At 40.3% G+C, this 25,074-nt stretch overlaps 1 protein-coding gene across 1 annotated transcript; it reads left to right on the forward strand.

Moving 5' to 3' along the window:
- Positions 1 to 3,254: 3,254 nt before the first annotated feature.
- Positions 3,255 to 7,100, forward strand: ppp1r3cb (protein phosphatase 1, regulatory subunit 3Cb). The gene is made up of 2 exons (XM_064319584.1): positions 3,255 to 3,457; positions 4,317 to 7,100. The coding sequence occupies exons 1-2, from the start codon at positions 3,444 to 3,446 to the stop codon at positions 5,257 to 5,259; spliced, it is 957 nt and encodes a 318-aa protein (XP_064175654.1). The 5' UTR covers positions 3,255 to 3,443; the 3' UTR covers positions 5,260 to 7,100.
- The last annotated feature ends 17,974 nt before the right edge of the window (positions 7,101 to 25,074 follow it).

Genomic DNA, 25,074 nt, shown 5'->3' on the forward strand with positions numbered 1-25,074 from the left:
CCCATGTCACAACAACTCATTAAAAATACACAGGACAAATCAGGCATTCTTTAATACCGTTAAATACATGACGCAGACCTGGAGCATGTGTTAACAGAAATGTACAGATTGTGTTTTCCATGTGTTTGCTTGCATGTGTGTTTGTGCTTGCGTGTGTAACTATTTGCGCATTGAATGTCTTTATTAAAAGCTGATCTATCAAGCACATTTTACCACCAAAATATCAAAAGAAGTTAAAACTGCAAGGATATGACAATAGGAAACACATTGATATTATGGCATCAGCTCTGTATTGGCTTGTAGGACATTTCACACAATATTCTTGATTCAAAGGAACAAGAGTCTATTTGGATAATCATTTTAAAACCAACTTTGTGAGTTAACTGGAGTTACCTTAGGTTACATGGAGATGGTTGAGTCTCTTCAAATTACATATCTGAACCAAAGCCAATATAGGCTGTATCCGCCTTACATTGTTCTTTCACACTAAGGAAATTGTTTATAACATTTGGCAGCATTGACCCCCCCGAGAAAAATTTTGCATGATAAGATGCTGAAAACAACTTTAAAGATTAATAAATACTATTAAACACATTTTCGAATGAAAAACATTCACAATATCCTTATGACTGCTATATCTATGCAACCCACTTGTTTGAATATACTTAATCTTCAAGAATATGTGAGTTATTACTCTTAAAATACATTCATTTACAGACATGTATCTTCTGTATTACACAATGTGATATTGTCCGTTCATTTTTTCCTACTTATTATGATGTAATATAATATAAGTTATTATGTTACTGTATTATGAAATTGTACACAAAACATGAAAGTAGTTCAATTGTGCCAAACTTGAATGGAGTTACATTCCTGCTCCGGGCAGCACCACCTGTTGCAGCTGCACATTTCCCCGCAGCCATTTACACCTAAAATTTCACAGAATGAACAACTTATTCACAGGTTTAACTGCATATTATTGCCATAGAGACAGGCCTTAGGTTAAAGGGAAGTATGTTCCATTTATCTGGTGACACAGGCATGCAGACTGTCAGTGCACTTCCTGCTGGGAAGTATGCTCAGCTTGACCAATCAGCACTTGAGTTCTCCTCTCCTGACTGCCAGCTCTCAGTGCATTCAACAGCGGTGAGTGTACGTGTCTGGAACTCTGTCAACTGGCTACTGGGGGATAAAGGAAACTCGGTTTAAGAGCAGTGAAGCTCATATGCTTTCTACATTTATTTAATCAATTGGTGAGCATTTCAGGACATAGATTATCATGCCAAACCACCAGTATCACAACAAAAAAATGATTTAAAAAAAGTTTTTTTTTATTTATTTACAAAATATATTGTATATAAAATAGAACAATATACAATTGCAATTCTTTACATTTATTTTTTTTCCGCAGCAGCACTGCCTACACTGAAAGGAATTATTTGTAAAATACAAAGCATTTTTTGAAAAATCAGAAGCACTGTTTACACTGTGGGAGTGGAATGAAATCACATTCGGTTTAACTGATAATCCCAGTAGACCTGTAGTCATGTCCTTAGAAGCATTCCCAGACTTTGAGGGCGTTAAAATTCTACAGCTACAACTTCTCCTTCCCCCCATTCCTGTTTTACTGCCGAGAGCTACAGCCGTATTTCTCTCCACCCACTGCTGGCATAGCTGCCTACTCACTCCAGTGCGGTTGGGAGGCACTGCCATGAGCTCATCTGCCAGAAATCTGGGTGAAAATATCAAACAACTTGTAATCATTTACATCTTCAAAGCCAATGCATTACAAATTCACAAATTCACTTTTTTTTGTTGTCTTGTCACCAATCCGTCGACGGAAGTGTTCTAGCCCCGTAAATATGACCGTTGCTGGCACAGTGACCTCCATGTTGCTCTGAGCCTGAGACATCATGATGTGAAATTTAGTTCCAGTGTCAGGACAGTGGTGCACCCTGCTCACAGCATATGCGCAACAGTAGTCTGGCCCTAAAGCCTCCTAGACATAGAAGTCGGGTTAAGTTATTTTCCTTTCTTCATCCCAGTTGCATATAAATGGTAAATGGACTGCATTTATATAGCGCTTTTATCCTAAGCACTTTACAATTGATGCCTCTCATTCACCCATTCACACACACGCCAAATGGTGAAAGGCTGCCATGCAAGGTACCAATCAACTCATTGGGAGCAATTAGGGGTTAGGCGTCTTGCTCAGGGACACTTTGACATGCCCAGGGCGGGGGATCAAACCGGCAACCCTCCGACTGCCGGACAACCACTCTGCCCTCCTGAGCTATGTCGCCCCTTCGTATATGTGCAAAACTGTACAGGTAAATTGACTTTAATCAACAGCATAATAGACACATTGTTTAATAAGTTCCTAAGAGAGTGTTTGGCTTCAAAGGTAAATTATTTTTTTAAAAAAATAGTTAGCTTGCTCAGGGACACTTTGACATGCCCAGGGCAGGGGATCAAACCGGCAACCCTCCGATTGTCGTACAACCCTCAGCACTCAATACTGAAGCTTATATATTTTTAAATGTCACAGGCTTTCAGGAATTGTTTGTGCTCATGTTTGGATTATTGTTTTCTCTTCCTTACCTGGCCACAGTTGACAATCTAATCATGTGAAAGTACATTTTCACATACAATGGTACGGAAATTTAGCAAATGTCTGAAACGGTTGTCATTACTCCACCAAATGTAATATCCGCTGTGGCATATAACAATGTTTTCTTTTAATAACTCCTCCAGATGTCGGAACATGAATAACATGTAAACTTTTTTAAAAAGCGCACAGGAACACGCATAGGCGCGTGACAGACAGACGAGCGCGCGCTCTCTCTCACACACACACACACACACACACACTTACTGTTCGCCATGAACAGTACCAGCATCTATGAATCTATTTCACAACTGCAGCTGCAATTCCTACTTGCTTAATTGATAACAATGCAGAAGAAAGCAGTGCTCAATGGGTGGATGCATCCATGGCATACATATATTGCAAATAAAGAAGTGGCCGACCGGCCAAGCTATACACCATGACTATCAGAGTGATAGTGTGTCAGACGTTCTAACGCCTCCTTCCTTGGTCCGTCGACGTCAGATTTTTTTCGTACAAAGCGGGTCGTGATCAGCACAGTCCTGCTTGCTGATTGCTCTAGCGCACACTTTCTCCGTTCTGCCATTGGCTATTTGCTGGTTTCACGTGAGAAGTATGCAAATCAGTTTGATATCCCGATTGAAAGCTCAGAATACAGTGCCAGTGAAGTACAGCGGCCGAGGAGGGGGCGTGCGAACAGACCGGCTGAAAGCAGAAGCTGCTCTAGTTAATAATAAAGCGGTAATTTTTTAAACGAAAAATAGCACTTCAGAGCCACCAACCGTTGATTCAGCTGCAGCGTCTTCATGTACCGGAGTTTTAGCACTGTCCGATGAACTGCACCAGGTAAGATAAAAAGTGCGTCAGAGACGCCAGTTTGGTAATATCACAGTATTTAGTCACTCGATGACGTTAGGTTTTTAGATTAATATGAAAATATATAATTTTTACACATCAGAAGTAATGTGTTCGTTTGTACGGTTAAAAAAAATTGAACTTAGGTAGAACGGTTCCGATTTTATTTCACTTCGTTTGCTAGCCATTAATTTCCGCAAATCTATTGAAGGCTGTGAGTGTGCATTTTAATTAAGATATAAAGTTTGAAAGAACAGTCATTAATCTGCAAAATGCATGATTAGTTATTTTTAGACACTTTCAGTTGCTACTAGATAAATAACGAGTTATTACACGTTCCTAGTTATTCAAGGTAGATGATTTACTAAATTGTTTTATTTCAAACTAATTGTACGCAAAATATAGCCAACCTGTGTTGTAATGCATGACACAGTTATAGATCGTATGCGTAATCTTTTTAAAATATCACCATCTTACTGGATTATTTTTGATACATAAAATAAGAAAATAATTTCAAAGCCCTGCAATGTATGAGACAACATTCACTCAACATTGTGACTCAGCAACTTATTTAAATTCCGTGAAAATGATATGGAATAACTGATGAATTGTTCTTAAACGTATTCTCCTTTATTAAGTACAATAGCGTCATATTATCATAGTATCTTAGTATGAACTTGAAATGCCATCTGTATTGTCATCATCATATAGCATGTCCTAATGAGATAACACTCTGAAATCAGCTGTACTTATTCATGTTCTTTTACTTGTTTCTCACATCTGTCTCAAAGATATAACATTAATTTTCATTGGCATGGCACAAGTATAATCGCTTGTGTTCCCATTTTAGGGTACTGCATATCTTGAACCCCACACCAATGCCGGGCCCAATCATGCCTGTAGACGTTGCCATGAGGATCTGCTTGGCCCACTCGCCTCCCCTGCGGAGCTTCCTCAGCTCTTACGAGGACTGCCGAGCGAGGAACCTGGTCAACGGGTACAAGCCTCTGAGGCCCTGCATCATCTCCAAGCAGGAGGTGGAGGCTGCCAGCCTGGGCTGGGAGAGCCCCAAGGCCAAAGGGAAAAAGCGAGTGGTGTTTGCCGATTCCAAAGGCATGTCGCTCACTGCGATCCACGTCTTCTCCAACTTCGAGGAGGACCCTCTCTCCGAGCTGCAATTCGATCTGGGCGACCTTGAGGATGGTGCCGTCACCCTCAAAATGAACAAGGACAAGAACCTGATGCTGGACTTCCCTCAGCCCGCCGCCGACTACCTGGACTTTCGGAACCGGCTCAAGAAGAACTTGGTGTGTCTGGAGAACTGCACGCTTCAAGAGAGGTCACTCGCTGGCACAGTGAAAGTCCGAAATGTTAGCTTTGAGAAGTCTGTCCACATCCGGGTAACCTTCGACTCCTGGAAAAGTTACACGGACGTTCCTTGCACCTTCATGAACAACGTATACGGCTGCCCGGACACAGACACATTCTCTTTTGCTATCGATCTGCCTAGTTTTGTGCCTCCCGATGAGCAGGTTGAATTCTGCTTGTACTACAAGACCCAGGATCAGACATACTGGGACAACAACGATGAGAAGAATTACAGGTTGGTCCATGCTGATTATGACGGTGACCAAGGACAGCCTGTGGTCCAGACAAAAGCACCTGAGTACAAGAACCAGATGAAACTGCCAGAGATGGAGTTTGACCAGTTTGGAAGCCCAAGGACCTCAAGCGGATTCTTCCCAGAGTGGCAAAGCTGGGGCCACATTGAAAACACCGCCCCCTACTGGTGATTTCACACAACACTGTTGATGAGTCTTCAAGAGATACAAGCTCTGACATCTTTCTCTGTGCATGAAGAGAAACCAACAGTGTAGATATACATCTTGGAATCCTAGTGCCCCTTATAATGTGTCATATGTGATTCCTTATTTTAAAAAGATGTCCACATCTGTTTGAAATGGACCTATGGGAACACAGGGACATTTCCATATGTCTCGAACCATAGACGCTTGCAAAATCAGAGCATTCTGGTCCCTTTAAAGGAACTGGCCACATCTTTGTTTTGCTAATCAAAAATTGAGGGGACTCAAATGGTTTAGCCTCATTTTTATATGATTTGGTGTTTAATGTGATGCTACTGAAGTCAACAGAGCGCACTCGCAAATTTATATGTGCTCGACTTAGTTGTGAACCTAACCCAGCTAAACCCCAAATATGTTTGAGTAGCAAGCAAGCTTAATCATTGTGACACTATCAGATTGCCTGATTTGCTCAAGGTTAAAGTGTATTCTGATTCTACTGAAATGCAAAATTAGAACAGGCAATATATGTAGAGTTACTTAGAACATACAAAGACGGAAATGAAGATTGTAAAATATTTCCAAATCTTATTTGCTGTGAACTAAAGCATTTTCATGAATCTTGAGATGTGGTAGAGTATGTGATGTTGTAAGATAGAAGTCTACCTTTGTATTTGTGTCTGATCTGCAGTTTGCCTGTACACAAAGCAATAGTGTTTCTGAAAATGCTTAAACAGTTAAAGCTTCCTGAAATGAGAACGCGAGCACGCATTTGGAAGTCTCTCTCGGTCACTTTATATAAAATGTCTTTATCAGAGAGGTACAGCTGTGTACATTCTAAAGTTTTATCTGAAAGGGTCAAAAAGTGATTTTTTTTTTAAATGTGGAAAAGTGCCTTTTCCCCTTAGCTAAACATCTATGTAAAGTGCATGTTTTGAAACATGAGCTTTTGAAAATTCCCTGTGTTCGATCACAGTATTGATCACCGCCCGTTGCGGCGTTCGTTTGCTTAATGTAGCAAAGCCGTGTGAATGTCACTGTAATGAAAGCAGTGAGGATGATTTTGCACTGAATGGAAATTGCCTTTAGAATCTCAGAATGTGAAAGTTAGCTAATTGGTACAACATGAAGTCCTTCATATTGAAGGTGTCTTTAATTCATGGTACCTGTCAATTAACAACTTTCAGATAGGGATGATTGGATAAAGCATGTTTTGTATGCCCCAGGAACATTGATATTTAGTTGTTATTGTTGAATTATGGTAAATGATAATAAATAAAATGTCCCTTTTGCGCATAAACACATCCATGTTGTAAAGCTTCCAATACAAACACAAGCAATGCACTTTTCACCAACTTTAACCCGTTTGCTGCTATTTTGTATCGGCTGGTTTCTCCATATTGCATTTCTTGAACCCGTGGCTTGTGTGTTCTCTCTGTTTTGACATGGAGAAGAGATTGTGAAGGAACTGGGAATGTTCATTTTGAAAAGTTTGAGTAAGTAAGAAAAAGTGAATTACTTCCACTGGATGACAGTTTAAAGGAAAAGTTTTAAATGGAGCCATTGCCTTTTCATATTTGTTTTTCCATCCTTCTAAAGGAAAAACAAAAGGAGGTTTGTCTTAAAGAGCAAATGCCCTGGACTTGAAAGACTTTCGCGAATGGTAAATGTCTTGTGAGCTTTTGAGTATGTTGGCGAATGTTAAAGTTCTAAACATAAACACGGTGTCTGACCGCCAGATATTTTTCTACTGCAAGGTAAGGTTTCTGTGTGGAAGAATGGTTGATTTCATTTTGTGTTCCTTTCAGAAATAAAACTTTATGATTTCATTATGAATGGCTCTTGTTTCTTAAGTCTTTATCAGAATTTTCTAGCATGGAAAAAATGTTCATGTGGTATATAGGTGTAAAATACATTGTTAGCATTATTTTATGACTGTCATCGATGGAAATTACGTGTCCAAACACAGGTCCTTTTTTTCTGGAAAAGCATGACGCAGGTCTCTCAGCTCATACAGTGTTGCCTTGTTAAAAGCAAGTATCAGTCACAGACCTGGAGGCTTTTGGGGAGGCTCTGGACCGAAATAAGGGCTTCATTAACAGCAGTGTCGCACGCGGGCTGTCGTTTACAGTATACAAGACGGTCTTGTGACTGAGCTCTGCAGCACCTTTAAATTGTGGACAGCAAGTGGCCACGCCCAAAATAAAGCTGCTGTCAAGTTCACACGTTACTCTCAACAAAAAGCGAGGCAGCATCCTTTTCACTGCTTAAGAAAATCCCCAAAAAACAGGGAAGTGGTCTAGCCAGACATAAATGGACCGCATTTATATAGCGCTTTTATCCAAAGCGCTTTACAATTGATGCCTCTCATTCACCAGAGCAGTTAGGGGTCTTGCTCAAGGACACTTCGACACGCCCAGGGCGGGGTTTAAACCGGCAACCCTCCGACTGCCAGACAATCGGTCTTACCTCCTGAGCTATGTCGCCCCATAGACAGGGACATTTATAGGTTGGCTAAAAAAAACCGAACCTGTCGGACTGATGAAGCACAGGAATGGTTGAAAAAAAGTGTGAGATGCATATCCAGCAAACCCCAGGACTGCTTTAAATGTCACAGTAATCTACCGCAAGAGCATTCATGGTATTGGTCTTCAGGGTCAGTCTGACTTATTGTGAGCTGACCCTGCCTGATCACCACATGGAACATAAGCTCATCTCCAGAGATGTGCTGACCAGAGACCAAGTCCAAGTGAGTTTGCATGCTATTAAAACCAACAAGTAAATGTGTCTGTGTGAAAGTCAAAGAGGAAAGAGAAAGAGAAAGAGAAATTCAAAGAGGGTCCCATCCATTGGAGGTGTATTTAAAGTTGACGCAGATCTCTGGACCATAATGTTACTGCAGAAAGTATCTTTGAACTTTTCAAAAGATTTATAGTGTCAATGAGCATTCTTTGTCTGGCAAGTGCATGAACGTTGTATGAACTGAATATCCTTCAGACTTCTTATTTATTATCATGCAGCCTGTTATGCGGTCAAACAAAGGACCTGGTATTATTCCATGTAGTTTTTTTTTGGTAAGACTAATATAGACAAAACAATGGCCTGTATGCCTACACAATAGGTATTACAGGAATCACAATGACTTAAAAAATTAAAATAAAAAAATACAACTGAAGACAAATTAACATTTGAACTCAGTTCAAAATAAAATAACAAGCAGATAACTCACACCAGTCCTAAAAAATGTAGCATTTCATGGAACAAACGCAGCCCTATTATGGTTCAAAGAGTTTTGTTTACATTTTCTGGGAAGTCTGTTGTAAGGGATGACCCATTGCTCTGGTTTCCTGTATGTACAAATTGCTGCCTGTAAAATAGTCCCCAAAGTCATTTCCTGCTAGAAAACAGGAAGGCAAAAATGCCAGAGCAAGTATTAGTCTTTGCAGGAATTTAATTGGCTGCTCAGCTGAGATGCAATGTCCAATTAATTTCATAAGCTTTTCAGATGGGCTACTGAACTGAATCCTCATTGCAACTGTTTATTGTATAGCTTGGTGATCATGCAATCTCCATAGACAAACATTGGCAGTAGAATAAGTCATATTGATGAGCTCAGTGACTTTCAATGTGGCACATCATAGGATGCCATCTTTCTAACAAGTCAGTCTGTTGATTTTCTGCCCTGCCAGAGCTGCCCCAGTCAGCTGCAAGTGCTGTTATTGTGAAGTGGAAATGTCTATGAGCAACAACAGATCAGCCGTGAAGTGATAGGCCACACAAGCTCACAGAAAAGGACTGCTGAGTGCTGAAGCACATAACGCGTAGAAAATTGTCTGTCCTCAGTTGCAACACTCACTATTGAGTTCCAGACTGCCTCTGGAAGCAACACGAGCACAAGAACTGCTCGTTGGGAGCTTCATGAGATGGGTTTCAATGGCCGAGCAATGGCAATCATTGACTGGAGTGGTGTAAAGCACACGGCCATTGGACTCTGGAGCAGTGGAGACGTGTTCTCTGGAGTGATGAATCACGTTTCACTATCTGGCAGTCTGGTGGACAAATCTGGGTTTGGTGAATGCCAGGAAAATGCTGCCTGCCAAAATGAACAGAGCCAACAGTAAAGTAAAGTAAAGTCCCTTATTTTTAGTGAAGGGAAATATTAATGCTGCAGCATACAATGACATTCTAAAGAATTGTGTGCTTCCAACCTTTTGGCAACAGTTCGGGGAAGCACTCCTGTTTCAGCATGACAGTGCCCCCGTGCACAAAGCAAGTTCCATAAAGAAATGATTTGTCAAGTTTGGTGTGGTAGAACTTGACTGGTCTGCACAGAGCCCTGACCTCGACCCCATCGAACACCTTTGGGATGAATCGGAACGCCGACTGCAAGTCAGGCCCAACATCAGTGCCCGACCTCACTAATGCTCTTGTGGCGAATCCCTGCAGCCATGTTCCAAAATCTAGCGAAAAGCCTTCCCAGAAGAGGGGAGGCTGTTCTAGCACCAAAGGGGGGACCAGAGGGTCCCTCATGTGGTCATGTATCATGTGTGATATGTAGCCTTATAATTAACGCAATGCTCTCATAATTTTTTCCCAAGGCACTAGGAAGTATATTTCAGCATGTACTGCATTAGTCTTTAAGGAAGCGTACATCTGGCACCATGTGTTTTACATGGCCATGAATAAAAATACTGTAATTCTATCAATGTTACAGAGATCAGAGGGTGCAGTATCTTTTAACATTAGAAGCAGTAACAGTTAGCCATATATTTGGCCCACACAAATTACCCACAGTCCCCTTCATAGGCTGTGGCCGATACCCGGACAAGTCTGATTCTTTCACAAGACACTTGAAAACAGGTTCCTTTTTCAACAAGTCTACCATGGCTATTTGGAGACCTCATCAGGACTGTTGAAAACAACATTTTAAAATAATGAACTCTCTATGAACACTCTAATAAATCCACTCTAATAAATCCACAAGATTCATAACAAAAAAAAACTCTGCCATTTAAGTTAGTTTTATACAATTCTACTATAATTTTGCCAGTTGTTCTGAAAGAATTGTAACCACGGGTGCCTGATTAGACTTGACACATTGGCAAACAATGTGCTGATTAAAATTCCAGCCATTATCATGCACTTTGTTTACCCCACATTTCAAGTAAAGATTCCCTACTTTCAGAGCTGTTTGGAAGATATGTTGATAATCATCAAAAAGTTTTCATCAGCTGGATTTTCTGGCAAATGGCCATCTGTGTATTGTTATTTGATTGTTGGTTGATGAGAAATTGTTCCACCTTCGGCAATTCTTCTGTAATTGTATGAGGAATTATAACTGTTGACAGCCTCAGTGAATTCAGATTTGGCATTCAGTAATCTTTTTTAACCTTGGGCAGCGTTGGCAGATGTTGAGCTTTTAACTCAAAGTCACAGATGTCACTACACTCGATTATGGATTATTATCATAGACAGTAACAGAAAGATAAAAATGATATTTTCAGACATTGAAAATGTAGATAGCTGCTCTCATTATCACTGGTTGCATGGGGAGAGATCAAACTGTGTTTTTCTTCCTAGACTTGACTTCATTATTTCTTGGTGGCCCAATATTTATACAAGTAAAACAGAAATAATTCAAGTGAAAATGACATGGACCCTACTAAAGCCAAGTTTATGGTTAATTACAATGGCAGTGCTAGTGCTAATGCTAAACCAGCCGCATGCTGACAGGATGGAGGTTATTTGTCCAACAGGGGAGACGCCTCTTTTCCCCATTTGCTTCACCTTTTCATGTCAACACTTAAAGGGTCTATGGCAACTGAAATGATTCTGGCCACCTACTACTGTCCACTGCTGTGTCACATGCTTAGGTCAGGCTACTTGGGTGCATAGGGCGGGGGAGTTATGGAGGAATTAACATGGCGTTGCTGCAAAATAGCACGTGCGCTCAGTCAACCTGTATAAATAAAGGTTAAATAAAATGTCATGTTTAATTCCGGCAGGCTTGACCGCACCGGAATCACTTCAGCTGTGTGTAACAACTGGATCTGGCTCTAATATTGACATTGTACATTTTGTGACTGGACATGACTGTTGACAGAAACCTTCATGTAATTTATGGAAGCAACAGTGCTTGCAATGTAATAGCTAAAAAATTAGCCAGCTACTGGGCTAGTAAGCAGTGTGGTAGGCTGTGCAGCTGTCTATATCACTAGTGAATATGTTCCTGTGCCACCTTAATTTTTTTAGTCGAAAATATGACTTACTACTCAACTGCGAATTGATATAGTTTAAAGAACAATATCAGCCTGCATATCGCATGTATTTCTTTCAGCATTATTATTAGTGTTCTGATATTAAATGGCCTTATTAATGTTTTTATGCGATACCTATTCTTTAAAGCCGCTTTCGCACACAACACATCTCAAGTACTGCATGTGCTGGCTTCTGGAGTTGTACAGTAGTTACCCCTGGACCAAGGACATAAACTAGACCTTCGTATTTAAAGCTGCAAGTGTCTCCCGCTTGCAAACTAAAGCTATTCTTGGAACATAATTCAGCTGCCTGGCATAGCAGCTAAATTACATAATGTCAAATGAAACTCGCACTGTTACAAATCCTAGGACATATCAAAGAGTGTGATTCTCATTTCTTGTGAGACATTGTTGAATTCTGAGCAAGGTGGGCTAGTCAAATACATATACAGTGGCAGTGCTGTAATTCTACATTAAGTGGCAGTTCTTTTTCAAAATGACTACTTACTGTACTTCTGGTAAATTGCAAGAGTCCAGAAGGGCTGAACACAGTATACAGTTACATTGACTGAAAATGTAACCATGACAAATGTAGCCTACCATGTAGGCTACAACAAAACCTAACACTTCTATATAAAAATTTTTATTTATTTATTATTTTTGGTTTTTATACGCATAAATAAAGAGTTGTGTATAAAAAAAGTAAATGAAATTGAGTTCAGTCCCTGCTGCTTGGGGATTACTGCTAAACACCACTTTTCCGAATGAAAAAGCAACCTGATTCCTGCCAAATGAAGTTAGTCTTTCCTACCCCTACTGTTTCCAAATGAAATTTTGGTTCATTTACCATCATATGTACAATAAATAAAATACGTAATTATACAGCAGCTCTGGGGAACAGGCTTTTAACGTTCCAGAACCCTAAACACATATTATTTTAAATGTGCAAGTCCAAAGCCAAAAGCCGAAAAGGAATAAAAAAGGAGCATTCATAAACAAGCACAAGTCTGCTCTGTTATGTGAACGTGCAGTACTGCAGGCTCTGAAGGAAAGCAGGACAACTGTAAAACTGCTACGCACGATATACAAGCCTCCTGAGAAAAATACGAATCAAAAATAGACTATAAAAAAAGAGAAAAGCACAATTACTCTGGATAAAGTTTAAGTGCGTTTGGTATCTGAATAGGGCGAAGGCTTTTGCACTGCTTAGAAGGACCCCGACGACATACGTTGACTAAATGACTCAACCCGAACTGTCTCCGGTGATTCATGCAATCTGAATGCCTATTCTCCTATGGGTATTAATTGCGCTGAGAGCTTCCTCACACCACATCACAAGGGCTAACGTCAGCCTGCCCAGTGAACACTGCAGGTGTGTGTGAGCCGTGACCCAGTTTGCCCTGCGGCACAGTACCCATATCTTCTGAGGGGGAATGGAGGCAGTTACTGTAGGCCTATAGAGTAGGAGGGACTGTCATATATCATCTGTCTGCATTTGGTTGTGAAACAGTCTCCCACCTGTAAGATTGAATTATATTTTTTAAAATGGGCTAAATGAGACAAACTCATTTTTACTAATTTTAGCAAACGTCCTGTGCAATGGCAGGCCAACTGTTAGCGACCGCAGGCGCATTCTTTTGTCATACGACGGTGATTTAAATCCACGGTGACCTAATGGATAATCCGCTCGCCTTGTTACTCTGTCGGAGGCTTGCTGGAAAATCGACGTGTGAATGCGGAGCGGATGAAAGAGGACGCTGCGAGAGATCAGAAGCACCCAAAGGCACGTCGTCTATAAATATAAGACCGTTTCACTGCCGTGGCTCGGCTCCAGCGTCGAGGAACCAGAATAGTGCTGTGCTCGTATGTGCTCGACTCCCACACTGCAGCAGCTGAGGAGTGTTTCCTGTCTAACATAACATGCAGGGAAAATGAGGACAATGCACTCCAGTCCAGTGCTGCTCGGCTACTGTGATTAAAAGCAAATTCATTAGACCTGCGGTCGAGATCCCGAGAGGCTTGTGGGAAGGGTGCTCTGAATATGAGTCTCTCCTCAACGCCTATATGACTGCTATGCAATTTCAATTTATATTTCATTATATAGTGTACCAGCTATATGCTTGTTCTGGGGGCCTGGGCTTTTTGCGAACAGCTTTCACATATTTCTCTAGGTATTAGGAGGTTTTGTTACCGTGCAACATGTACTTTGAAGTCACTATGTCTAAAAATTTTGAATAAATCATTAAATTGAATATTTTTATAAATGTAAATCACACTGCTATTTTGGGGGGCCCACTTGGCTACATCTATGACTGTAAATCATAGGCAGTGGCACTAGTTTGAAGGCAGTTGGCTATATTGGCTGCGAAGGAAGCCTTGCTCCAGGATTAAGTTTCACTGTGCAGTGTATAAAAATTACTCATGTGAACTTTGTGTTCCCACATAAATGAACCCTTGGGCGGTACAGCACACGAATCGTGACTCACGATACCGAAGTGTGACATATTGGAAGCCTATCTCAGAGTGCACTCACATCATTGCTGTGTGAAATCCTGATCAAATCAAGAAATGCAACAGCTTGCTGTGGTGTAACACCAAGAGTGCCAAAGCCAAAGGAGGACGTTTAATACACTGGTGCTCCTTTAACAGCTCCAAGCGATGGGATGATTCAGTACAGCATGCACGGCAGACTCTCAGCACTGTGGATTCATATCAGTGTCCGGGCAAAGGGAAGCTCTCTTTTAGATTAGGGATCAGGGATGCTATTTTAACTTGGTCAAGGCCTTGCACTCTCTCAAGAGGTGCGGAAATTGCAAAGTCACTTTCAAAGCTCAGCTGTGCACGCAGGCATGCTTCTCCAAAGTCACACTGAAGCCTCCCTGGATTTTCTGGTGATGAAAAAATCAAGAGACACAAAGCTTCATCTTCAGACCGTGATCTTTGTTCAAAATGCCGATACAATGGGGGTATTATTGTCTCATACATCATTAAAGAAATAATATGAACCTTAAAGAAAAAAAGGGATTCACAAAATTTTGTATCTTACAAACGAAAAAATTGCCTCACAAATAAAAATAATTGGTTGACAAAAATGTTTCCACTCACAAGCGAATCTATTGACTGTATTTATTGAATACAATCCTAGTGACATAACTTTAGCGAGGTCTGTATTTAATAAATCAGTCAATAGATTTGTGTGTGAGTGCAAAAACATATTTGTCAACTAGCTATTTAAATTTATGAAATAACTGTATTTGTCTATTCAGGAGAGATTTGTTTGTCAGTGAAAAAATATGCAGTATTTGTGAACCAGTTATTTTGTTTGTAAAATTTTCGAAGAAAATGTGAATCTCATTTTTTGTGTCAGGTTTATATTATTTATTTAATGATTTATGAGACTATAATACCCCCAAACGAACACAAAACAGAGTGTCCACTAAGTTAAATGCATGTGAGTTTGCTATTTCTGATGGACTTTGAACATTCCAAAGTAACTAGGCCAGTAGAAGCAAGGCCAAACCAGGCCAACCGAAGTTAGTATTCAAGCCCTTATCTGCTTCACCACAGTGCAGTGACTTTATGCAGTTGTACAGTTAATATGAAGCCTTTTTTTGACAATGATTTATAATTACTTAGAAATAGTGGCTTTCAATAAGCTGCATTAAAGCGTAAAAACGGATATCTCTCCTGTGCTATGCTCACAAGCACGCTGGTGACGCATCAGTTTGTGGTTTCCTTGAACCCTATACAGGGCTCAGTGTCAGGGTCCAGGAATTGGCAAACTTCATGAGGGGTGAGGCCAAGGGGCAGTTATGACCTGAACTTAAGCTATCTTCTGCATCAGGTGATGTCATAAGCTGGTTACTATTTATGTAATATTTCAGTGTATGAGAAAAAAATTAAAATAATACTTTAAAACATGTTTGGTTACATTTAGGTCAGGACAGAACTGTGATATCGTTGGGGATCTGCAAAGTGAGCTAGCTAAGAAAATAATGTAGTGAGTACTTAATACCTTTGATTAAAAATCCTTGCATAAGGTCCTTATGTAAGGCTTTCAACCCCCTAGTCATTATAATGTGCTTAAAATAAATAGCTGAGCCAAAATTTTGTATTGGTTATATTCTTACTTCTTGCGCTCAAGCTGTTTGATATGGTAGGAAATGAAGCAAGCTGGTTTAAAGCAATAAAATTTCATCTCTGCAGTTTGACAACTTGTTTCACAGGTTAGCCTGAAAGTACATGGTATTGCATTTTTTGTCAGATTTATCACCAGCTCCCCGGGAATGATTCAGTGTGAGGTAAAAAAAAAAAAAAAAAAATCACAGGTCCACTGAGACATAAAAAAAGCTCCCAGCAGCCCTCTCTCCCTGCGTCTATTCTTTGCCATGCAGTAAAACAATGATTGCCAGGAAATTAAAACACAATGAGAGATGATTTAAAACCGACCCTTATTTCCACATGATTCGCTGTGTCAAGGCCGGACAATCCCACCTTTCTCGGAGCTGGCTTGGCAGACGGTCAAACCCTGTCTGCTCTAAATGGCCAAGCAATTGGGCAACAGTAACCAGGCCAGTTTTATTCACTCAGCCCAGAGCTGCATTCAAAGCAGTGGTTGTTCTAGCCCACAATGGGCATTTTAAGGTCACTTTACAGACGTTACAGAAGCTATTTAAGAAGGTGGTGTCATGGAAGTAAACACATTCTCATATGCTAAATCTCCATTTGACGTAGAATTTCATTTTTATATCATTAGGTATGCTTCTCACTTCCAAACAGTGTGGAGCATTTGTGCCTTTGTGATGTGTCTGTGCCTATTTCACAGACACTTGCAAGTGAGGAAACTAAAGTCTGATCCAAAGCACTACTCTGTGGATGACATAGCAACACAGGTCAACACAGAATATAGAGTAAGCATGCATTTCTGATAATAAGAAAAGATTTCTGCAAAGATGTGTTGGCTGTGCCGGACAGTCATCACCAGTTGAGAGGTATCATTACAGTCTAAAGTGCATGCACAAGGTTACTTCAAAACTGCATTGAAAAGATGTACTAAAATGGTGGTTTAAAATATAAATATTTGCCCAGACTCAGTAAACATTTTGCCTTCGCTTTGACTTTAAGTTACCTTTTCAGCGCAAAAACATCTCTTAATTCAGTTTGGTTGACACTGAAGTTAGCAAGAACTGTGTCTGTTAAAAATTAATTCTTGCATTTAAGTTTGAGGCAGAATTTAGTCTCTCTTTGTAACCCTAGCCATGGGTGCAGCAGGCCCGGACAGCTAGGCCAGAGCACAATGTTCTCCTGAACACAGAGAAGGTACAGGGTCCTAAGACCAGTCAGCTGTTCAGCTTCTGTGTTCCTTCTGCCTTAGTACTTCCTGACCACATGAGGCTCCAGTTGTTAACAGCTGTTCTGATGCCGTGTAACAGGTCAGAAATACCCATGAAGAAGCAGGCCCAAGAAGACATTCCCTGCTACGGTGTTGGCCTTGGCCACACCCATTCATGAATATTTATAAGATTAATCATATTGGAACTTTTTTGTCTCAACCTTGAAAGAGTTTGAGTGGTGCCTTGGCCTATATGTGGTGGAGTAAAGTGGCAGAATCCAAGCAGCCAGCCTTTAAGGTCTTCAGAGCAGATAAAGAGAAGAGGGTAATGCCAGAGCCCTCTGTTTCTGCTTCACCGAGCAGCTCTGGTTTATTGGATGTGACTGCAGCTGCGGCTGAAATGACCTTGGAGCAGCTGATGAATGCAGAATGACAGATATTGCTCGGTAAGCTATTGAGCAAACTTCCATTTAAAGAATGTCCCCATTCCCGAATGATTTAAAACACACCCATGTTAGCTTAAATGCATCCACTGCAAGCGTCCCAGCACTAAATAACGATAAAGAACATAAAAAAGGAATCACTGAGCTGAACGTTGTTTTATCCAAAAGCTCACTTAATTATTTAAGTTCAGCTCAACAGCTTTACTCGCCCTTGACAGACTAGAGTCAATCGCATTTTGTCAATGTAATGTAATAATTTGTTTTGCAGCTGGTGGGGTATAGTTTTTCAAGACAGTAAAATGATACAGAAGCTCACCAATGCGTTAAATGATTTACTGCAGGCTTCTTGCTGGACCCTTTCCGTATGCTCCATAGTATATAAGAGTAAACACATGCCGCAAGACCCAAGCTGGCCTTGACTGCCAAAAGTGAACTCGGTTGGTGGGGTTGAAGGTATTAATCTTTTAATTAATAATAGATTAAGGTATTTACTGAAACCGCTATATTTAGATTTAGTGGGATATTTCTGAACATCTCCAATGGGAATTTTGCCTAGTACCAGACCTGGGTTGAATAAGTAGGCTATGTGAAATACTTTAAAAAATCAGTGTAAATGATGTTTATTTAAAAATTGTACATTTTTAAGTATCTGCACGAATGTTACTGGCATCTTAAAGGTCAACACACTTGAAATAATTACGTGACACAGGTTTTCCAAGTATTCTACATGACTAGAATAAACAGACACACCACTTTCAGCAACAACTTTGTTTTAGCATTCTGCTTAGCTTGAACCATTCAGCACAAGTAGAGAACCAAAGTGCATGATGGCATATTTTCTGGCACGATGGTGTATTGTTTATAAGAACCTGCACAACTCATTCCAAGAGAGAAGACTTAGTATGAATCTTTGCTATCAAGTATTACTTTCATAAATAAATAAAGCGTTAAAAAAATAATAAACGATTAATAAACAAATAAGCACAACTAGGTTCCAGTGTCCATTGACTCTCTGCATTTGGCTTTCTACACATACTATTCATTTGCATCCGGTGGAAAATACTGTGACATGGTTTACTTTTTGAGTATTATGTTTAGCACCATATAAAATTATGTCACTTCCCTCAGCACAAGTCAATACCTGTTCTCACACACAGCGCTTCTGCTGAATGCAATAAAATGCATATCATTCATATAGAAAGTGTAAAATGAGCCCTTGTTTTCACTAGCACTGTCGCTCAGTGCAGTAAATCACACTTGCAGTATATGGAAAACACTCATAAAGACTTCAATTTTATGATTGTGCTGTATGTATGCTTATAAATGGCATGCAACATTTCCTCCTGCATGTGCATACATGTGCGTAAGAGTGGCTCTCTTCACACAAATACTGCAGTTATTCAAATGAAGTCCCATTAAACAACAAAGGGAGCCATCTCCCAGAGGGCCATTCCTCTGTCAGTCTTCATTTGTACCAGCTGGTTAAAGAGCCTGTATCACTATGGCATTCTTACATCATGATGTACTGACAACTTCCTCAATGCAGGGAAACATACATTGAGGAGACAGTGCACACACTCATAAATAAATTCTGAGAGAGCACATTTATCTCTGATAATGTAAAATACAACCCCTGTTGGACACATATATCTATTAAAGTTTAACTTTTCAGATTTGATCAAACACTCCACACTATGACCAAAGTTGCCTGTAGCAACAAGATACGCTGCTTTTTCCTATCAGTTGCAGGCTGCAATTTATAATTTACAATATTTAATTTAGCAATTTGCGTAATTTTGTACACAAATGTAATTTTGTAATTTGTTTTTCAGTGCAGGTGTTTGACTGTAAATGAGATGTGCGTTACCTATGAAGACTTGTGGTCAATGAATTAGGACAACTACTTGCCAATGCCACATTGACCATGGTCTGATATGAATAGATCAAGAGACATACAGAGCAGTGCAGCTGCTTCTGGGATGAGAGTTGTGGCATAATTTGCAGCTTTCTCATGAGGGGAGTCTGTTAATAGATATGTGTTAATACAATGTATTCCTTCTCATGGAGCACATTTATATTGCTGGGTCTGTCAAATCCAGACATGGCTGAGGTGATGGATGTCTATAAATAGTCACCGCCCTCTGTCTGAGAGTGGTTTTAAAGATTAAACCGCTCTACATCCGATTACTGGTTTCACAGAGGAAGTGGATGAGCAAGAATATTACTGTGTATTGGGGGATGATAAATTTTGACTTCCGGCTTCAACTGACCTGCTGAATCTGAACTGTGAACGAACATGTGCACAAGCATGCATGCACAACCGGATACATGTTAGCTATTGCCTTACGTGGGGTAGCTGAACATAACACATGTACTGACATAGGTTTCTCCTTCATAGGTTCCTCCTTCATTTTCTCTGGGATTATTAGTGGTTCATCTTTACATTCCCATTTAACATGTACAACCTCTTAAAACATCTCAGCCACGGAAGGGCTCTATAGTTAATGACTGTGAATAATTCTCACCACAATGAAGGGCTTATGGCTTAGGCATGTATGACTGCCACAAGCGCTTGAAGAAATATGTCTTTGTCCCGAAAATCATGGAGTTCCCTGTATATGGTGTCTGAATTGTTGCCGAATGCAAAGAAAAGAACTAATACATTCATGTGCAAATTAATTTATGAATGAAATGCAATCAATTTTTGCCCCACATGTAACTTTGTACTCACTTTATGTGACATACATATATTCTTAATTGAATGTAAAATCGTGCTTAAAGGTTTCAACAATCACAGATGAGTTGTTCATTGTACCGCAAAATATTCAAAAACAGAAGCGATGCCTTACTTCCTTGTTCTTCTATAGTTCTTGATTCTGAGGTCATTTAGATTATTCTAGTGACATATGAGCCATCCAGTAAGTGCTACTAGGACTGCAGTAGACAATAAATCTCTCTAGCTACTCAGAGGGTGACCAAGTACCCGTAGGAATTGATTGTTTATCTGTTGACCGTCCGTTTGAAGTGGTACTTCTGCATTATACATTATTACTGAAACTACTCCTTAAAAGAATCGATTCGCCTGTTGCCCTCAGCGAAGGACAAACCCCAATGTGCCATAGTATACAAATTCCTTTGCTCTCATAGTCTTGGCAGTTGATCACGCACATTTATGATGGGGTAATTCTCAAACTGAATGGTCACTCCCTCTGCGATTTACATGTCTACATTTTGCACTACAGCCCCAGGGAATAACAGGTACTAGAATGCAGTGTGCCAAATATATCAATCTGGGTTTTTTGCCTTCACACAAAACAAACAAACATTACATTACATTACATTACATTACATTATAGGTATTTAGCTGACGCTCTTATCCAGAGCGACTTACAACAGAGTAACCAAACTCAGGATCAAGTCCGCTTAAGTCCATTGAACAACATGTAGATAAAAAGCCTTTACTATGATGCATACAATAAGGAGAAACAAGATAGTCTGAACAAAATTTTTTTTTTTTTTTTTTTTTTTTTTTTTTTATAGTTATGGGAGGGGGTTTAGGGAAGAGGAGAGAGGTACACAGAGAAGAGGTGCGTCTTGAGTTTCCGTTTGAAGGTGCTCAGACACTCTGCTGTTCTGACCTCCACTGGAAGATCGTTCCACCATCGTGGGGCCAGAACTGCAAAGAGTCGAGACCTTGTTGCTGCTCGTGTAGGGGGAGGAATCAGCCGCCCTGTAGTAGCCGATCGGAGCGATCTGGCCGGCTTGTAGGGTCTGATCATCTTCTGCAGATAACCAGGAGCTGACCCCTTGACTGCTTGGAAAGCAAGCACCAGTGTCTTAAACCGGATGCGAGCTTGCACTGGTAGCCAGTGGAGGGAGATGAGGAGGGGAGTGACGTGGGAGTCACGAGGGAGGTTGTAAACCAGACGTGCTGCTGCATTCTGGATGAGCTGAAGGGGTCTGGTGGCTGATGCTGGGAGGCCAGCCAGGAGGGAGTTGCAGTAGTCCAGACGTGACAGTATCATGGCCTGGACCAGGAGCTGTGTGGAATAATTGGTGAGGAGTGGTCTTATTCTGCGGATATTGTACAGGATGAACCTGCACGACCGGGTGGTTGCCGCGATATTCTCAGAGAGTGACAGCCTGTTGTCGAGCACAACTCCAAGATTTCGGGCACTCTGTGAAGGGTGTAGGGGAGTGTCTCCTAAAGAAATGGGGAGATGAGAAGTGGGAGACAAACAACTACAATTTATTTTAATTCCCTCTAAGCCAGGCTGCTGACTTGCTTAATTGTGAAAAAAACTGTGTCTTGCATTTGTTAGGAATGTAACTGTCTTGTCCCTGTATATTTAGTTTGAGTCAGCCACCTCTCTCCCCATGGAGGGCCAGGGTACAGGCTGAGCACGTATCCTAAAAGCCAGGCTGGATGAGATGGACTGAGCCAGGCCAATGCACAGGCAATGCTAGGCTGCCTGGTGACTTCTGTGGGTGGACCAGTCAGGACAAACTGGCTGTTTACTGAGATAGACTGAGCTTTAGAAAAAGCACAACAGTGTTATCAACCTGTTCTATTTACACAACAAAAGATAAGATTTAAACAAATGATAAGCAGTATAATTGGGCCTTTAAGTGTAGCTGGTGCCAAGCCCCCAGAACACTCAGAGATGTAGAAAATTTGTATTGTTAGGGAGACGACTGTGCCATCTGGCTGTAAATTAAAATGCAGACGGTGCAGTGTTGCAAGGATAATAATATATGTTTACATGCCTCAACCATAAGCGAATAGCCTCTAGAATCATAAGTTAAAATGCCCACATGAACTGGGGAAAGATTTATCATATGTAACTGGTAGACTTAAAAAAAATACAACAAAGAAACTCTCTCTACAGTGTCATTTTTTAAGTGTCAAGGATTTTCTGTAATCATTTTGAAACTGAACTTCTACAGACTAAACTTAAAAAATCTGAACCTGAAACATTGGAAAAATGGAACCTGAATTTTTGGGAGCCTGGTTGTATAAGTTTTGAATTGTGGGAAGCTAAATTTTTAAGATGTGAATTCAAAACTATAAAATTCAAAGTGAATAAATTAAAATGTATTGAATTCACAATTAATATTGTGAAATATTCATTTTACAGTTTAAAAAATTCAAATCTGTTATAATCTGGTTTTACAATCTGGTTTTAAAATCCATTTGAATCTCATTTTCTTCCATACATGAGCTTCGCAATCTTTGGAGTGTAGGTGGGGCTGGGAATGCTGGAGGAGACATTTTTGATTGTGAATACAGGAGAAAATTGATTTTTTCCCCTATGTTTCTCATGATCCTACATATTGACAGAGGAAGTCATTTTCACATTTCTGTTATTGATGTGTTCCTGTGGTTTAACGGAAAAAGTCACAGTTGTTTCTTTTCTATAGAACTCACACCAGCACAAACTGGGTGTGGAAACCACAGTGGCAAAAATATGCAGAAATAAATTCCTCCAATGAAACAAACACATCACACTGGTTAAGAGTATAAATGGATCATAAGGCCTGTGGTAAATGTTCACTTACCAATGTCCTGATGCGGAAGGTGACATGGAACAACTTTTTAAAGTTGTCTTAGATTACAATGATCACAATAAGTCAGACACACTTGTCTGTAATCGTGAAACAGTTTACAAAACACTCTTTGTGTACTTCATTATTATGCTCTCAGTACAATATCCATCAACAGCTGCATGCAATTTATTCTGAAACATCAGGATCATTCAATCACGAATGTGTTTTCTTGTATGGAAGTTACTTTCAGTCACCATGAACTCACATACATACAGAGTGCATGATGTGTTTGAGGTGTAGTGATGGGCATCATGACTGGCCACTGAAAGTTCCTTATTTGTTGCAAGGTGTACAGCCAAGGTACACAGACAATAACAAGATCTGTCCTCTTCGCTTGACCATAATCCATCTTTAAACCAAGCCAATGGACTGTGTGCATGGGAAACTTGGTTTCTTTCCCATAATTTTGTGAGAGTGCTTGAACACGTGCCTCATCCACAGACCAAGCACTCAGACAGACTTCTGAATTCTGAAGAATCGCTATGTTACCAATACGACTCAAATGCCTGGTAAATTGCAAATGGCTTCAATTTGGCTTCAAATTGCTCTTGGGGCCCATTTTCGCATGCAGCATTGTGACCTTCATGCCAGGTCAGGTCTGTCCTCCTTTCATAACAGATGACTACACGCTGGTACACATTCATTTACAAAACCATCCTGGGTCTCACCCAACCCTATTTGACAGATTTCCTACACCAATCAGCCCCCCAGTTTATACCCCTTCTCTCTAGGGGTTTCGTCATACTTGTTCCTGGTTATGGTTATACACTTTGTTGTACGTCGCTCTGGATAAGAGCGTCTGCCAAATGCCTGTAATGTAATGTAATGTAATATCACCCCCCCCCCCAAAGTTCTGTCAAACAAAAGCCACTCTTCATTCAAGTACTCTGCAGCTACAGCTTGGAATAAATTACAAGAACACAACAAATGGATGCACTCATCTCCATACCTGCTATTAAAGAGACTGTAAAGTCCATTTTATCTGAAGTCTGCAAATGTATTTTATAATGAAAAGTCTGTTACCTGCTTACCCTGCACTTTATCTGCTAAATTATCCTCCACTGAATGTTTCATTAACACTGGCTCTATCACAGTAGTGTATTTCATGTAAGTAATATTGTCTTTGAATTTATTATAGTTTGTTGTTGTTGTTTTCTCAATGTCAGGTCATCACTGTAAATGAGAATTTGTTCTCAACTGACCATCCCGGATAATTAAAGGTCTAATGACATAGTGAGCGGCAACTACATTTCCATCATGTATTAAGTTAACTGTGGTTGCTGTTATTTTATATGTAAAAGAATGCACCTATTGTATAAAAGGTTACAGTGACTTGACCATGACCAGTGACATTGTCATCAGCTTCTGATCTGACTCTTGGCTTCCCTCTCCCTGAATCAAAGCAATCTCTGTTCAGAAGGCACCACACTGACAACTGTTTACAAAGATTTCAGGTAGAATTACATTGCCAAGCATATAACCTAGAGCAGATATAACCCTTTAAATGGGGAACATCATGTCATAAGGTGGTTTCATCAAGAACATCTACTATCAAATTTGGCAACTTTTACCTCCATGTGATCCTGCTGGTAACACTTCAGAAGCTATCTCCCCTCCATGACGTGGCTTGCAAGATACCCTGTCAGGAATGTGTGACCAACATACAGCACAAGCTAGGCCATGAGCCTCATAAGATAGCTTTCACAGAAGGCATGTGAGAGGGCACTGTACTTTTCCCACCAAACCCTCAGAATGCTATGAAATGCATGGCATTTCAAGTGAGGAAAAAACACGAGTGAAGATACTGAAGAACGAAACTAATTTTGGCCCAGATATTTCAACAGACGTTTGTTCATAGAATGGTGGGAAACTTTATTCAATTTGTGGTTGTTTACATGTGTGTCACGTGTCACGTCAGAGCATTGAAATAATGCATGTGAATAATTCATTAATGGATATCCAAGCTCAAAAAAAACTGGAAGCAGTAGAACCCTGGCTTTGATTTGACCTATTTCTGGAACCATACTGTGGAGGCTAGCAATGGTATGCAAAAGTAATCCTTGAACGTTGCAAAGATCCTGGCTCCATGTCACATAAAGATACACCCAAAACACGGATGCACAATGCTTCTTTCATTCTTCAGCGTAGCATTTCAGTTGATCCCCAA

Source organism: Anguilla rostrata, chromosome 2, assembly GCF_018555375.3.
Source record: "Anguilla rostrata isolate EN2019 chromosome 2, ASM1855537v3, whole genome shotgun sequence".
Classification (NCBI taxonomy): domain Eukaryota; kingdom Metazoa; phylum Chordata; class Actinopteri; order Anguilliformes; family Anguillidae; genus Anguilla; species Anguilla rostrata.